We start from the raw sequence: 14,729 nt of genomic DNA on the forward strand, positions 1-14,729 counted from the left end.
AAGGCGCCCGCGGGCTCCCGTGAGCGCCCCCGAGGGTGGCGTGCCCCGCCGTCCGGCACAGGGCAAAGCTGGGCCGTAGCAGAGGGACGGGGAGGAACTCGGAAAGAGTAGAGAGTTTTGGTTTGTTTGGGTTTGGTTTTTTGTTTGTTTTTTTTTGTTTTTTTTTTCAGTTCCTCTATTAGAGAATAAAGCCCCGATTTTGGAAAAATCCCCCCGTCGCCCCTGGTCTTCAATAGCTTTCTGTCGGCTGTGCGTGTGGAGGGCGACTGACATTGAGGCTGACTGTAAACCCCCCTTGCAAGTTATCGTTTCAATTTTAAATTTAATTTCACCTTTTTTAAAAAACAACTTCTGCAGCTGCAGAGCTTTATGTGGCAGTAGATGTACACTTCAGTTGCAGATCAGTGAACTTCAGCTGATCATTATAGCTTATCTTTACAAATTCAAGGACGAAAGTTCTTTCTTATTAAGTGTTGCCGAAGGGAGTATCTTTCATGGAGTAGGAATTTATAGTTATCTAAGAATTTCTTCTTTGCATTTCTTCCTTTGAAACTGGTTTGCTGGCGTTGATGTGAATTTAAAGGAGACGCTTGAGGATATTGCTTAGACGGATCAAACTCTTTTGTACTAAAGATACAGTAGAAAACTTGCAGCGGTTTCATATTTCAAAGGATAACCAATTTATTAGTGTGTGAACTGCTCGGTATCTCAATAGTTGAATATCAATTTTTAAGTTATGCTATATTGTTCTGAGACAAAAAATACAGAATTTTGGTAGTTTGTCATAGCAAAATCAACCGCTATTATATTAAATATGACTGTTTTGACCCAATTATGAAGTTCTCATTAGCGCTGCTTAGTTACAGAGTTGACAGTAACCTGCTCCACATCCTACCAACCTGAAGTCAAACAGTTTGTGAATGTTACTTTCGTGACTCAGCAGCACATTAAGAACCCTGTATTTATAAAATGTGCGTTACAAAAGGCAAATCAAACTACAGCACTAATCAGTCTTAATTGTGTATATGCCAACACACTTAAATATATCTAAAATATTTGCCTTTCATTCAATGTAGTAAAGTATAGTAGGCATTGTAGGAAAATGGCAAGAGTTGGTATTGCATGATGGTCTGTTTTTTAAATTGCTCATTTAAGTTATTCTCTTAAAAAAAGTTATTTAACTCTATTCAGCACTGGTAAAGTAAAAACAGTAGAACAATAAGTGGTTTGCAAAAATCCCTGCATAAGCACTTAATTTTGTCACATTTTTCCCCTAAATTTTGTCTTAGCAATTACCCTTTTTATTATTTTGAGACTAAACACAGCAGCTCCTTCAGCTCCTTCTCGTTATTCATTTTGGAAAAGCTGTGAGACAAAGCATCAGAGGAGATGCAAATTCCTTAATTTAGCCATACAGGCAAAGGATGAAGTAAAACAAAAAGCATCTTAAATAATATTTACAGTAGATGATGCGTTTCTGTAATCGCCTTGAGATGACTGCTGTCTTTCATCATATTAAACACATTTATTATATTTAGATGCAAAGTCACCTCATCCTAACAGAGGAAAATGAAAGATGAAAACGCTTTAACTGCTGCTTGTAATAGTAGAGGGCAAGACTAAAAGTTTGATTGTCATGAAACTTTCATTGGGGCCTATTAATCAAGCTTGAAATTGGCCTCTTCAGTAGATGAACAACACCAGAGAGTGATTTTTATCTTTCAGTAATACCTTTCAGTGATTACTGCAAAGGGAGGAGGGTAGAGCTAAGCAGTACCCTTCTGAAAGGAATTTAGAAAATCTCTTTGGTAATTTATTTGAGCTGTTGGGAACACCTTACTTAGTTTTACGTGTTTCTGGAACAGTATACTAATGCATAAAAACCTCCACAGACACATAACAACAACAAAAAAAGAACTTTTCAGAATTGCACACACAAAAACTGCGAGCAATGAGTTGGGCCGGGTTGCAGGCAGAAATCAGAGAGGGGAAAGAGGACTTCACCGGGTGGGAAGTGATCAAAAGTAATTGGATATTTCTGGCATTTTATAATGTGAAAGAGAAACTGGCAGAACTGAAATGGTTTTGAAAAGTTACTTGCAAATTTTGAAATTGATGTTAATAAAGCATTATCACTACAAACGTTTTGAGATCTCTGATGGGCAAATTGGGCAAAGTATTATCTAGAAAGAAGTCAGCCTTACCCAAAATATACATACAAGATGGTTAATTTGTGAACAGTTGTGGGGGTTTTTGTTGTGGCTTTTTTTTTCTCTAAATTACTCCAATTCACGTTAGTCTGTTTTTACATAAGTTAACAAAATCTGACTTACTGTGTAACAGTGGCTTATCCTTCTCACAGTCATTGGTGTGTGAAGCTGCTGTGGCTGCTCTGAAGTGATGTGCATGCTGGCTGGCTGGCTAGCTGCTGCTACCAAGCAAAATCTGCAATAGCCTTCCCTCCATTTGACTCAGAAATGAATCTCTAAAAACTGTCCAGTGCCCGATTGTCATGTAACTTGTAGTTATTTATGTAAAGAATTGCTTTTTATCCTGCAGATCTTATGAAAAAATGATACTCTAAAACTTGTCTTTCTTTATCCTAGGATAATTTTGCAAAATAAAATAAAAATTTGAATATTCCCTGCATGCTGAAGTAGAATTTTCTTTTCTTTTAAAATCAATTTATACAAGACAGTTTTGAAAATGGCCTTTTTAGAACATGTTTTGATTGTTTAATCAGAAAATTAAGCTAGTTAGCTTCTGGATGGCAACAAACTTTTAATATTAAGTTTCTAGCTGTAGTTAGAATAGTTACAATCAAAACATAACATTTAAGATCCCTTTTCCAGCAGTTCAGCCCATGCAAAATGAATTATTCTTCATCCCCGTTGTCTTGAAGGGCACCTTAGCCTCCCATGGATCCAATAGCAGGTTTGGGGACTAACAGTTCTTTGTGATTTCTTAGGGAGATAAATTCTGCATGGAAAGTTTTTAACTGCACGTTCTTCCCAGTACTTCACGTTGGATGTCGTCTTCATTCTGGGTGCAGCAAATAATAATAATAAACTGTGCTGCTGCATTGTATTTTCAGAAATTAGAACAATTTTTATGCACATATACATCCATGAATATTAATTTGTCTTAGGAAGAAATATTACAGATTCAGGATATCTCATTTTGTTTGTTTTCAGAATATGAACTGTTATGACACTGGGATTTATAGAAATTATTGAATAGCCCACCGAGTCCAACCAGTGTACTAAGTTCTGTATAAATATGTAGGTAAAAAGGACCCATTAGTTACCTTATCATCTGAGGAGAAAAAAAGATGTAGTTCAGCTAAGATAGATCATGTGCTTATTGCTCAGATTTTTTTTTTTTTAATTTATCAGGGTAGAAGAGATGCAGGATAAAAGAAGAGATGAAATAAAAATTTGGAGCACATGAAGAGCAGTGGCAAGAGGAAGTGATAACTGCACAAAGCCTGACTGTGCAGCTGAACCAGTAAATGTAACCCAGAGAAGTCAAAGTTAAGAAGTCTGTTTTAGTTAGATGTGGGTTTGAATATTGTGGAGGCCATCCAAGCTCATAGGCTAGGGAAGCTTTCCTACAGTGTTCTGCTTTTATGCCCTACTTTGCTGATGGTAACCTATGACATAGTTTAGTAAAGCAGGTCTGTGAAAAATTAATGTCATGTGTCATCACATTGCACATCTATTTAATTTTCAGCCCCTTTTCCCCCCTCTCCCTGGTTTCTTCCGTAGAAGCAAAGGAAGAACGGAGTTGACAAAGGTTCGTGAGTCATTATTTTTGGTATGCCAATCCCGATGTTCTTAGGCGCTTTGGAAACAGGAAGAAGAAATCACTGTCCTGAGTAGTGCCCATCTGCTGTGGGAAAGAGGCAATGCATTGGCAAGTCACTCAGGGTAGTGGTCAGTGCTTGAATGCTTACTGAGGGCTTTCTGTTTCAATAGAGGTTTTTTAAATATATATTTTGGGAAAGGGGGGGCAGTGGCAGTGGTAGCAGCATTTGCCAGGGTTGAAATAAGAAATAAGGAAATAAAAGAAAAGCTGACAAAAGCAGAATGGGAGTGACTTGAACAGTTGGCTGATTTCAAAGTATATGGTGAGGTATAAAACTACTGAATGTTGTTGAAGTTCTGTTGTTTCTGAATCAGGTGAAGTTTGCCAACTACAGGCCGGATACCAGGGAGGTGAAAGTGGTTATTTGGTAAAAAATGCAAACAAAAAACTCCACAATAACAACAATGACCTTATGTTGTTGGTCTTCTAAAGAATGCCTATTGCTAATAAAGCCAAAGGTCCAAGTAGATATTACTCTTAAGTATTGTAAATATAGGTTTAGCTTCTGTTTAGCATTTGAAATGAAATGAAAACTTCATTTACTGGCAGGTAAGTGGAAAGGGATCAAAAAAGTTAATAACGGGAATGGGAGAAACACCCAAAACCTAGATTATTTAGAGCTGATTGAGTGATAATATATTAAGGCTTCTCCTGTCTACTGCCTCTTATTTTTTTAACATTTTATTCATTCTATTTTCTTAACAGTAATCAGTATAAACTACATAGTACTCATGAAACATTACGAATCTGAATTTTTCCAGAGATACAAAAGTGGCACATCTGCATTACAAATTTTACCCCTATAGTAGAGTCATGCCAAATTAATTGCATTGTTATAGGTATGATTAATGATCAGACTTGTGAATGGCTGCTGGCAAAACACAGAAAACTATTTACTTAAAGCATGCACGTTCCCTGCCAAAAGTACGATAATCATACCAACTTTCCTAGCATGGTGTCACCATGTATGGTTAGCTTCGTATTTACTAAGGCACTGGAGGATGCAGAGATCTGCTTCTGTAAATCTCACTAAGACTGTAAATGAGTGAAATGGTAATTCCCATTGACTTTTGTACCTGGCTTCATTTAAACCTCTTTTAAATCCTTCTGGATGTGTATCTGCATCTTTAAAGTGCTCATCATTTTAAAATCTAGATTTGTATGACACATGTAGGTTTCAGAAGTTCCATCTGTAAAAAGTTTTCTTATGTTGATTGTTGCTGCTGAACAGGGGACTTCTTTCTTCAGCTATGCTCTGAATTTTTTTTATTTCATCAGTTTTGACATGTATTGCTTCTTTCTGTAGAGTCATAAGTGGTTGTGTTTGTTTAGGGAAGAAAAAGAAAACATACATCAATACAGTAATATAAATATAGTAACATACACAGTGTTACTGTTTGCAAGCTCCAGCCATGGTTTTGGAGCCTTGGTGTATTACAGAATGAAAAAAAACACCTCTCCACATCAAAGAATTTCAGGTGGTTGTACAATGTGAAAAAAGTGGAGTAAAGCAAAAAAGAAGACAAAGTAGCAAAGAGATGGCACATGCCTTCCCTCACTCCCTCAGAATGGTGATAAAGCGTTGAGAAAATTAGCAGCCCTTTTATCTCAGAAATTGTTTACTATGTTGTGTATGGCCGTGAGCTGTACTAGAAGTATTAGTCTGTCTTGATGAGAGTGGCAACTCCTTTGTGAAAGAGCACAGCTGAGTGTCTTTGAGGGAGGTGAATGTGATTAAACTTGACGGATGTAATCCAGTGTGTACTAGTGCATTGAAGAAAGATTAAAGAAAAGAGTTGACAATATTAGAGAAACTAATCCGAGGTAATTTATCTTCTGCTACAGTCCAGACTAGTAGTTTTACCTTATTCCCCAGGGATTTCTTTGTGCATTTCTTGGTAGAACCTTATTTTACTAGATGTTCACCTATTTAGAAAGCTGTTCATTTTTTTCTATTTAGAATGGGTAGGACCTGAACTTGTAATTTATCTCGGCCTGGAACTAATGCTGATGTAGAAGAGTGTGGAGTGAAGACATTTTGTCTCTGTCTCCATTGGAATACCTTGTTTCAACAGCAGTTATTAACTGGGGGAGATTTACATTTTGTAATGTATGTCTATATGCACAAGGATTGCAGTTTTGTTTGTCCTGTGTGGGAGCTGATGGAATAAAAATCTCATGTTCTGTGCGCTGCCATGTGTGCTCCCAGCATCACCTAAACACAGTCTTGTTCTGAAGATGTTAAATTTCATCATTTTGTAGTCACTGTCAATTGGAAAAAAGTGTTCTGACTAATGAAACTCCTATCAAGACCTCAGGTCTGAATTTTCATATTGAAAGATTTAAGTAACAAAGGCCAAGAAATCCAATGCATTTCTGCTCTACTGTAGAAGAGCAGAACCACACAAGAATGAGAAAGCTTACTATAAAGAGTCTAAAAGGCACATCTAAAAGAGTTACGCAAATGGTATGAAGGAGATTCTGCTAGAAGCACAGAGCCAGTGCTTGCCATCTATCAGAAGGGCTTGAAGAAGGGTGAAAGGAAGTCAGTATGGTGATTGCTGGGGACGAGAAAGCATCGTTCAGAAAGCTGAAGTTATGTCCAAGTGACAGAGTTCAAAAGGACCTTTAGCCTTGGCAGATTGGAAGTAAAAGTGCAAATGGGCAAGCCAAAAAGTGACTTTGAGGAGCAAGTAGGAGTGTCTGAGTAGACATGGACTCTTCAACGCGGTAGAGAGACTGCAGAGATACAATAGCAATCTGCAAAATCGTGAGTGGCACGGGGAAGATTGATAGCCATTGCTTTTTTTCACCATTTCTTCCAACATAAAAATGACAGGGCACGCAATGTAACTGAAGTCTAAAACCCAAAGTAGTTCTTCGCATAAGAGACACCTGAGGACTCCCTTTGGGTTAAAGTTTATGTGGGTTGAAGGAGTGACTGGGTAAGTTTGTAGACGAGGGACCTTTTGAATGTTGCTGAATACATTGAAACTGCAGGAAACAACCTGAGCTGAAAATAGTGGGAGGCCATGGGATTGTTGAGGGGGAATATCTTACGTGCCGATGTACTTTAGCACTGATGTTGATGGCTGAACTTGCAGATGAAAGTGGTGACTGGTAGAAAAGTGACCGTTTATCCTATTTTTCCAGTAAGGGTCAGTTACTCTGGGAATAACATATTTGGAATAGATGCCCTTGAGCAGCTTCATCAAACAAAAAAGCACTCAAGCAAAAATGTTCAAAAAATGCAATGTCTAATGGTTTTGTTTTCATACTGTCTTCCCAGGAATCACATGATTGCGTTCTTTTGGATATTCCTGTCACTAGAGAGCAGATGAATCACTATCGAGCTGCAGCTGAAACTGCTCAAAGTGAACTTGCAGCACTTTCAGTGAAGTATGATTGTGCCCAGTCAGAGGTACATTTAAAAATACTTCCAAATCCTTCTCCAAACCTGAGGATTCTCTACAGTCGCTTTCTGCAGAGAATAGAAAGTTTGCAGAAAGTCCAAAACTTCTTGCTTTTGATACAGAACTTTTGTTTCTCGTAACATAGAATTTCCATGTGATTTTTACTCTGCTTGCTTCTGTGTTCATGAACTGATTATGAGCTTATATTTGAAAGATTTGAAGCAGTCTAGCTTTTTATCATCATCATCTAAATGCAATCTTTTGTAATTAAACCTGAAAGTTAATATTTCTAAATTGTGGTTCTGTGAAAGTTCTGATAGATGTCCTCCTGTTGCTGGTGAGTTAAGATATAACTGCACATCCTCACCTATTCCTCCACTTTATTTAAGTTACAGCTCCCCAGATTTGCTTCGCTTTCATCACCAGTGAAGTTGTGATTGAGCTAACGCGGTTGATTGTAACTAGAGAGGCTGAAGAACACACGCGCATCCTTTTCTGCTATCTCTGCTGTGGGAATGGTGGCTCTTAGGAGAGAGGATTTATTAGAGGATAATTTTTAGAGTTTCTGTACTTTTTTTTTTTTAACATATGACTGAATAAGATTGATTTGATCCAGTTCAGCAGTGTGGGCAGTGGTCAGTTTTAAAACAGAGTCAAATTTGCCTTTAGGAGACATGAAGTGCTTACGTTTATTTACATACCTAGATTTAGGTGTATACATTCATAAATACATAAATATATGTATTTATACGTATTTATTTATACGTATTTATAGATACGTAAAGTTTGACAGACTCCAACTAGTACTTTAAACATCTGTACATTTTACAAATGTGTATTTCTATTGTACATTGTAAAGTACTTTGCAATATACTTGCATAGCACATGAACATTAAAAAAGGCTCTATCAATGAAATAAAATTCTTTAATTGTGGATAGCTGAATACGGGAAACAGAAAGAACATGTAATATTGTATGAGAATGAATTGTTAATAGAGTATCCAGTCAGAACTACAGTGTGAATGTCCATCGTCGAAGCTTGAATTTGACCAGCTGATCCTGAAATTACTGCAGAGGTACTCTACATTTAATGGCTATCCAGGACCAGTACTTTTAAGTTTCAATTCTAAAAAGCCATACAGAATCTCATGTTCTCATAGAAAGAATTTGTTACTGCAATTGTTTAATGGCTTTACTGCCAGCATGACAGACTGATTTATAGATTCTTTCAGCACTGTGCTTGCAAAAGTGAAAGAATAGTCAAGAAAGCAGCTGTTCATGCTCTTGTTAATAAAGACCTTCATGACCCAGTTGAGGTCAGAGCCCTGTTCTGCTGAGTGCTCTGTAAAACTCATGATATGGGATTATTCTTGCTTTTTCTGCTGTTGGAACTGACCACAAAGACAATGGACAGAGGAAAAAATATCACATTTTGCAGATGGGGAGTTGAACCACAGAGAAGTTTTAAAGTTGTGAACGCTTTAAGCTACCATAGCTTGGTCCAGCTGCCAAGCAAAGCAATTCTATTGTTTCAGCTGCTCATTTCCTTCCCCACGCTGCCCCCCATCCCTTGGGTGGCACAGATGTATGTGTAGTTTTACGGTGCACTGTGTTGTTGGGGAACTGATGCAATTGAAAAATAAAGCCTCTCCTTCTGGGTTGTTTTTTAGCCAGATCAGTTTCCCAATCTTATTTCACCTTGTAGCCATGTAAGTGCTTCTGCTAGCACAAAGAAGAGGGTGGAGTATGGAAATGAAGCCCATGAGCCTGGGAAAAGGCAGAGCTGCTTTTCTCAAAATCAGTGCTGCTTTATTTCAGCTCCAAAGTGTCTGATGAATCAGTGCTTGCAGGTGAAGCATAAGCTCATCAGAGACTATGCTGCTGCTGCAAGAGTGATCCTCCTACCCGACTCCTCAGCGTTAGCCTTTTCTCTGTGACATGGCCAGCTCCCCTTCCTCCTCCTCCTCCTCTGCAGAAAGTGAATTCTTTTCTGTCAGCTGCGTTAGTTAAGTTTGTGGAGGAGTCGGACAAATACCAGAGCTGGTGTGAGGGAGAGGACAGGCGTGCGTGGCTGGGAGTAGGGGAAGCAGGACCTCTCTTTTCCAAGGCAGTCACTGTTCAGTTGGCTCACTGGCCTCCTGGAATTTCTCTGAATGTCTTGGGTTTGGTCACACTGGAAGCCTCTGGCAGAGCCGTGAATTTGCAGCTTAATGTCTTAAATATTTATTGCCTTAAAATGTTTGCCACAAGTTAAAAACCCTAGCACATGTCATAGAGAGCAGTTAACGTGGCTTAATTGTTTGCCTGTTAATTTTGTGTAGTAGGAGATAAATGTTTTGGATTATATCTTGCTGCTTATAATTGGAGTTGTCAGGAAAGCTGAAACATGCCTTAACAGTTCTTATGACAAAAAATCCACTTTAAATTACTTGTTCCTTTTAACAAAATAAAATGCACTGAAATTTTATGTGCCTGGTGTATCTGTCTCAAGCTCAGTCTTTTAAAGAAGGTTGTAGCAGAAATAGTTCAATGGAAAATGGTATTTTTAACGAAAAGAGGGGAAAGTAAAGAAAAACACCTGTCCATGAACTGTTTAGAAGCTCTAGCATCGTCTCTGGAACAGGTCCTTGACTTTTGGTGGTGATGTTCGCTCCTCCCACCCTCCCTTAAAAAGTTCTCTTGCTGTTTCTGTGTCAATCCAGCTACATTTGATTGGATTATCAGACCATAAAATAACTATTTGCATAAGCTGAGAAGAGGTTGCCTACACCACAAGTCTCCAAAAATTTCTTTGCTTCTGAATATGCTGCAAATCATCAAAAGGATCCACCCTCATACAATAGGATACTTTGCCGTTACAACTCCACACAGCTATAGATTATCTGTAGAATTGTGCACCAGAATTGGGAGCAGGGAGGAGGCAGGCAAAAAAGAGGGAATAGTGGTATTGATGACTGGTTTATAATGCAGATGCATAAGGGAGGTGAGTTAAGGCTGCACAGCAGAACTTAAGGTGGGCTTTTCCTGAATTCTGAATTTGTAAATATATTTATCTTCGTGTAAGAGATTATCTTGAAAAGTTGTATTGTATTACACAACAGCAGCTTTTGTTTTTACAAACCCCTTTCTTCCATTGCTTTTTCCTAGTTATATGAAAATAAAGTGGCGTCCCTCCACTCAGTCTTGTAGTGATAGAAAACTCCGAGTCTTTTGTTCCAAAATATGTTTCTTGTCACATTGCTGAACTTGTAGTGCAGTCACATATTTCAGCCTGGGCAAAATGTTCTTCCTTTTTTTAATGAGTTTTCTCCTTTTCTGTCTATAGCTTCTTGAACTCAGGTCCAGAATGGTCTCTAAAGAAGCCTCTTTTCAAGAGCTGAAGGCTGAAGCTGAAAGCTACAAGGAAAACAATGCTAGACAGATGTCTCGCCTACTGTCTTTGCAAACCCGAATTCAGGAGATGGAGGAAGAGGCATGTGTGCTTGCCACTTCTAAAAACCAGGCTGAGCTGACAGCTCAGGCGGCATTCAAGGAGAACTGGGAGCTGAAGGATGAGCTTCATGAGCAAAATGCCAAACTTCAGTAAGATTCACGTGACATGAGAAACAATTTTTGTTTGGGATGACAGAATGGTGCAGTTGTCAATGCAGAAAAGTACGTTGGTGGACAGACTTTATCGCAGATCTGAATTCTGTTACAATGCCTTGCACAACCATTGTACCCGAGTGTGTGGAAGGTATTGAAATTTGAATTTTGGGTTGAGTTGTTAGCCCATAAATGGGGTTTTGAGAATTTTGTCCTTCGGAGGAGAAATGATGACATGAGTCAGCTTGGTGTAACCTCAATAGTTACAAAAAATGAGCACAGAGTGCTGTTTGTCTGAGTGCAGTAGAAACAGTATGTATGGTTTCTTCATTCAGGTATTTTCATGTATGGCACTGAGGCAAACTTTGTGCCTTTCATAGCATGCTTGTGATGGGCAGTACCTGCAACTATGGTCTAGTGTCCTGGTCTATCCTTATCATGCGGCATCTTTTGCAGACATTTACCTGTCACTTGACATGCTGCATGGGCCATGCGGTGGTGAGTGACTGTGCTGCTGCACCACTCCGGTCTCTTTTGCCCTCTTATGTGTCACAGCTGGAACCAGGACAGTGTCAAGTGAATTTCTTCCTTAGTGTAAAGCTGTCCGTTAGGAGCAGTGTAATAAAGAAAATATGGTATAATTCCTAGTTAGTAGCATCCTGAAGGGAGCATGTTAATGTTTGGTTAACGTTTGTTCAGCTTTCAGTAATGTTGGCTTTGACTGACTTTTCTTCTGCTTTCTTCTGGACATTGCTGTGTGTTGTGGTTTTTTTATTTTTTTTTTTTTAACATGCATACTGATTGCATAAAACTTTTATTAAAAGATAGTATCCTTAACTATACTGTTCTTAGCATAATGTGTCAGAGCACTGATCTGTCAGTTCTGCATAACTGCTAATATTTCAGGTCTGTGGGATGGAGACTAATCACAAATAAAATTGGTGTGAAAATATTCTGAACTCTAAAATTACAAAATCAGTGTGAGTCACAGTATGTTGAGACACCTTACAGACTTTTATAATGGATTTTTTTTTCCACCATTACAAGGCTAATATCCATGTCTCTCTCAATATTGTCTAGTTAAGAGCAAGGTGAGTGTTCACCAGATGTCTGAATTTCCCTAATCAGTATTTTGCACAGCTCTTACAGGCTTTGTGCGTTAGAAGTGGATAATTAAGTTATTTTAAAATCTAGAGAAATCCATTGCAGTGCACTTGTCTATTACCAGCTGATTTGCCAAAAGTCCTGCCTGGAGGGTGCTGATGTTGGTCGCCAAAGATTTTAGATATGATCCCCGTATAAGTGAGGAGATAGTTAAGCCAGGAAGTGTATTACGCATCCTAGCAACACAGAAAACATCACGGTCTCTGAGATAATGGTTGTTAAGATTCTTTAAAATACTACTTCGGGGGTGGGGTGGGGTGGGGTGGAAAGAAGAAAAAAGGAAGAAAAAACTTCTATCCCGTTTGCCTGACTCACTGGGAGAAAACTGCGAAAATACTGTGTATCACACTAGCCTGTCATTACAGCGACATGATCAATTTTATGTGGCATAAATCTGTACTGTCGCTCCCAGTGTAGTCCTGGCTGCTCTGTTTTGCCCATGACACTTGTCTCAGCACTTCCGTTCGTGTTGCTGCATGGCGATCGGGACGAGGGAACTGCTCCACGAGAGAAGTGAGCAAAATAAAAAGCTTAATTTCCAGCTCTACCAATCCCAGGTCTGGTTTGTTGTGCACCTGGAGTGTACCACTGGAGTGCTCGCAAAAGGGAAGGGACAAATGGAGGGTGAGTCTGCCCTTTCGGGAGGAACAAACATGTTAGATTGGTCACGAATCTACAGAGTATGCTTTCAAAGCTTTTTCTCATCCTCAGCTGATGGTTACATGTGCCACAATACTAGTCAATGTATTGACTTAATGAACTTTAGTCGCTTCGTCTGGCCACCTCAGTAGCATGTGGCACATGACTAGTCCTAGTTAGGTATTCAAGAAAGATTTTCACTGAAAACCACTAATAAAAGGGAAGAGCAAGCCAGTAGGCAAGAAATGCACGTTTACATTCTATACCTAGGGATATAGTAAAAAATATTTAATGAATTCTGTGATTGGTTGCCAAGATGTACACCTCTCCTATTGAAAATGGTGCTTTTCTACTCAACAGGTCTATTGCCAAGGTACTTTTAGAGCCTGAACTGTGAAAAGCTCCCCCCCCCCTTCTCTTTGCTCATTAGTTCTGAAGAGCTAGCAAAGCTGTGAAAGAGCTGCTTTCTACTTTTTTGTACCTGATTGCCTATTTTCTAGGTGCTCAAACCTTTATGGCCCTATTGGATTGGGTTATTCGTAGAGTTGTCAAGTACATGCTTTGTACTTCAGATTGTTTATTTTTAGAAGCAGGCATGGTTCTGTGTGCCTCGATTTTTCAGAGCCACAGAACAGTTTGCGGGGTTGGCGGTCAATCTCACGATATTCTAACGTATAGATGTGCATGTATGGCATGTCTGGAGTCTCATACCTTTTCACTTCTGACATGCCCCTCCTCAGGACAGCAATTTAGCGACCACCTCACAGCTTAGTTTTGCTGGCGCTATAGAGGAGAGGAAGGTGCCCGGAGGTGAGGAAGCTGTGAGGCACTTGTTTTCTGAGGGCCAGTGCCTGCTGCAGAAGGCAGAGCTCTTTTGGCTCACAGTGTGTGCTGTGCGGTAGTACATGGAACTATCCTCGTCCTGTCTGGAGCAGTAATTAATGTTTTCCATTCACCTTTGTTATTCTTCCACTCTCCTCCACTTTGCAGCATTGAGAACTGTGCTGATCTCCCTCCTAAGGCAAGATCTTAAATTTTTTCATGGACCATCTCTTTTGCTTAGTGATTTATAACTATTTAACGTATTGTGTTCGCACTCACTGTGTGTTTTCTATAGGAGTCTCATGCTGCTTTTTGATTATGGAGTAATGCTCTGTTGCCTGTTTGATTGCCATCCTAGAGAGGAAGAAATCAGAAATGGAAAAGAATGAGGCCAGAAATGGCTAGCATGCCCATCTTGAAAACTGAGAATAGTGCTATGCTCTGATAAGCAAATGAGTTTCAATAAAATATTTGCTCTAGACAGCTGTTTGGTGATATCTCACATCTTGTTTTATCCTAGTGTTCAAATATTTGTGAAGAACTTGCTTTAGAAAGTACCTTCTTTCTCAACTGGAAGCGCAATAGTTTTCTCTCTTGCGCTGTGCTTTTACCACTGAGTGCCTCTCTCATGGCTGTTATCTGAGAAGTATTGGAGTTGATATTTGGATTGCACTAATGGTCATTTTGAGCTTTGGTTGGTTGGCTATTTTTGTTAATCTGTTTCTTTGTAGTTTTTGAGGAGTGATGCTCAGTGTTGCAGCATCATGAGCAAGATTTCGATCTATGTTTGCTACCTATGCAGACTGTGGCAATGCTTGTTTGCTGGACTTGTCTTTGTCCCTGGCAACAGGAGGGATGTAACCACATTTATGCCAATGAGTTAAACTGACCGCTCCGTTATTTGTTGTTACAGAGCATTTACAAACCAATACCTGCTGTTAAGGCTGATAACAGATGTTTCACGTGGGATATGTATCCGCACGATAGGCACCTTTTGAGAGTGATAAAATTGATGACAAAAAGCTGCCCTTTCTTCATACTTCTGCGGTAGTCCCTTGGTATTTTCTTTTTTAATGGATGCCTTTAGCCTAAATCTAGTCTGTGCTTTTTTCCCCCTCTTTGCCTCCATGTCATATGTTTGTGGGTAGTGTTACACTGCAGAAGACTGTATGTACAGCAAAGTAGTGTCTCCCATCTCCGTTTGCTTCTGCTGGTAAACTCCCCTTCGTAGGTACTCTG

At 39.2% G+C, this 14,729-nt stretch overlaps 2 protein-coding genes across 2 annotated transcripts in view; both read left to right on the forward strand.

The window, feature by feature from the left end:
- The window catches only part of LOC103917042 (chromosome unknown open reading frame, human C6orf211), a 28,913-nt gene extending 21,736 nt beyond the window's left edge, over nucleotides 1-7,177 (forward strand). Inside the window, exon 5 of the mRNA XM_009324143.1 lies at nucleotides 7,157-7,177. The gene's annotated coding sequence lies outside the window, so the exon portion shown is untranslated. The remainder of the gene's footprint in view (nucleotides 1-7,156) is intronic.
- The window catches only part of CCDC170 (coiled-coil domain containing 170), a 37,827-nt gene continuing 30,218 nt past the window's right edge, over nucleotides 7,121-14,729 (forward strand). The window contains exons 1-2 of the mRNA XM_009324142.1: nucleotides 7,121-7,288; nucleotides 10,606-10,862. Coding sequence (XP_009322417.1) covers nucleotides 7,121-7,288; nucleotides 10,606-10,862 — 425 coding nt within the window. The remainder of the gene's footprint in view (nucleotides 7,289-10,605; nucleotides 10,863-14,729) is intronic.

This window comes from Pygoscelis adeliae, unplaced genomic scaffold (genome assembly GCF_000699105.1).
Source record: "Pygoscelis adeliae isolate BGI_AS28 unplaced genomic scaffold, ASM69910v1 Scaffold105, whole genome shotgun sequence".
Taxonomy (NCBI): domain Eukaryota; kingdom Metazoa; phylum Chordata; class Aves; order Sphenisciformes; family Spheniscidae; genus Pygoscelis; species Pygoscelis adeliae.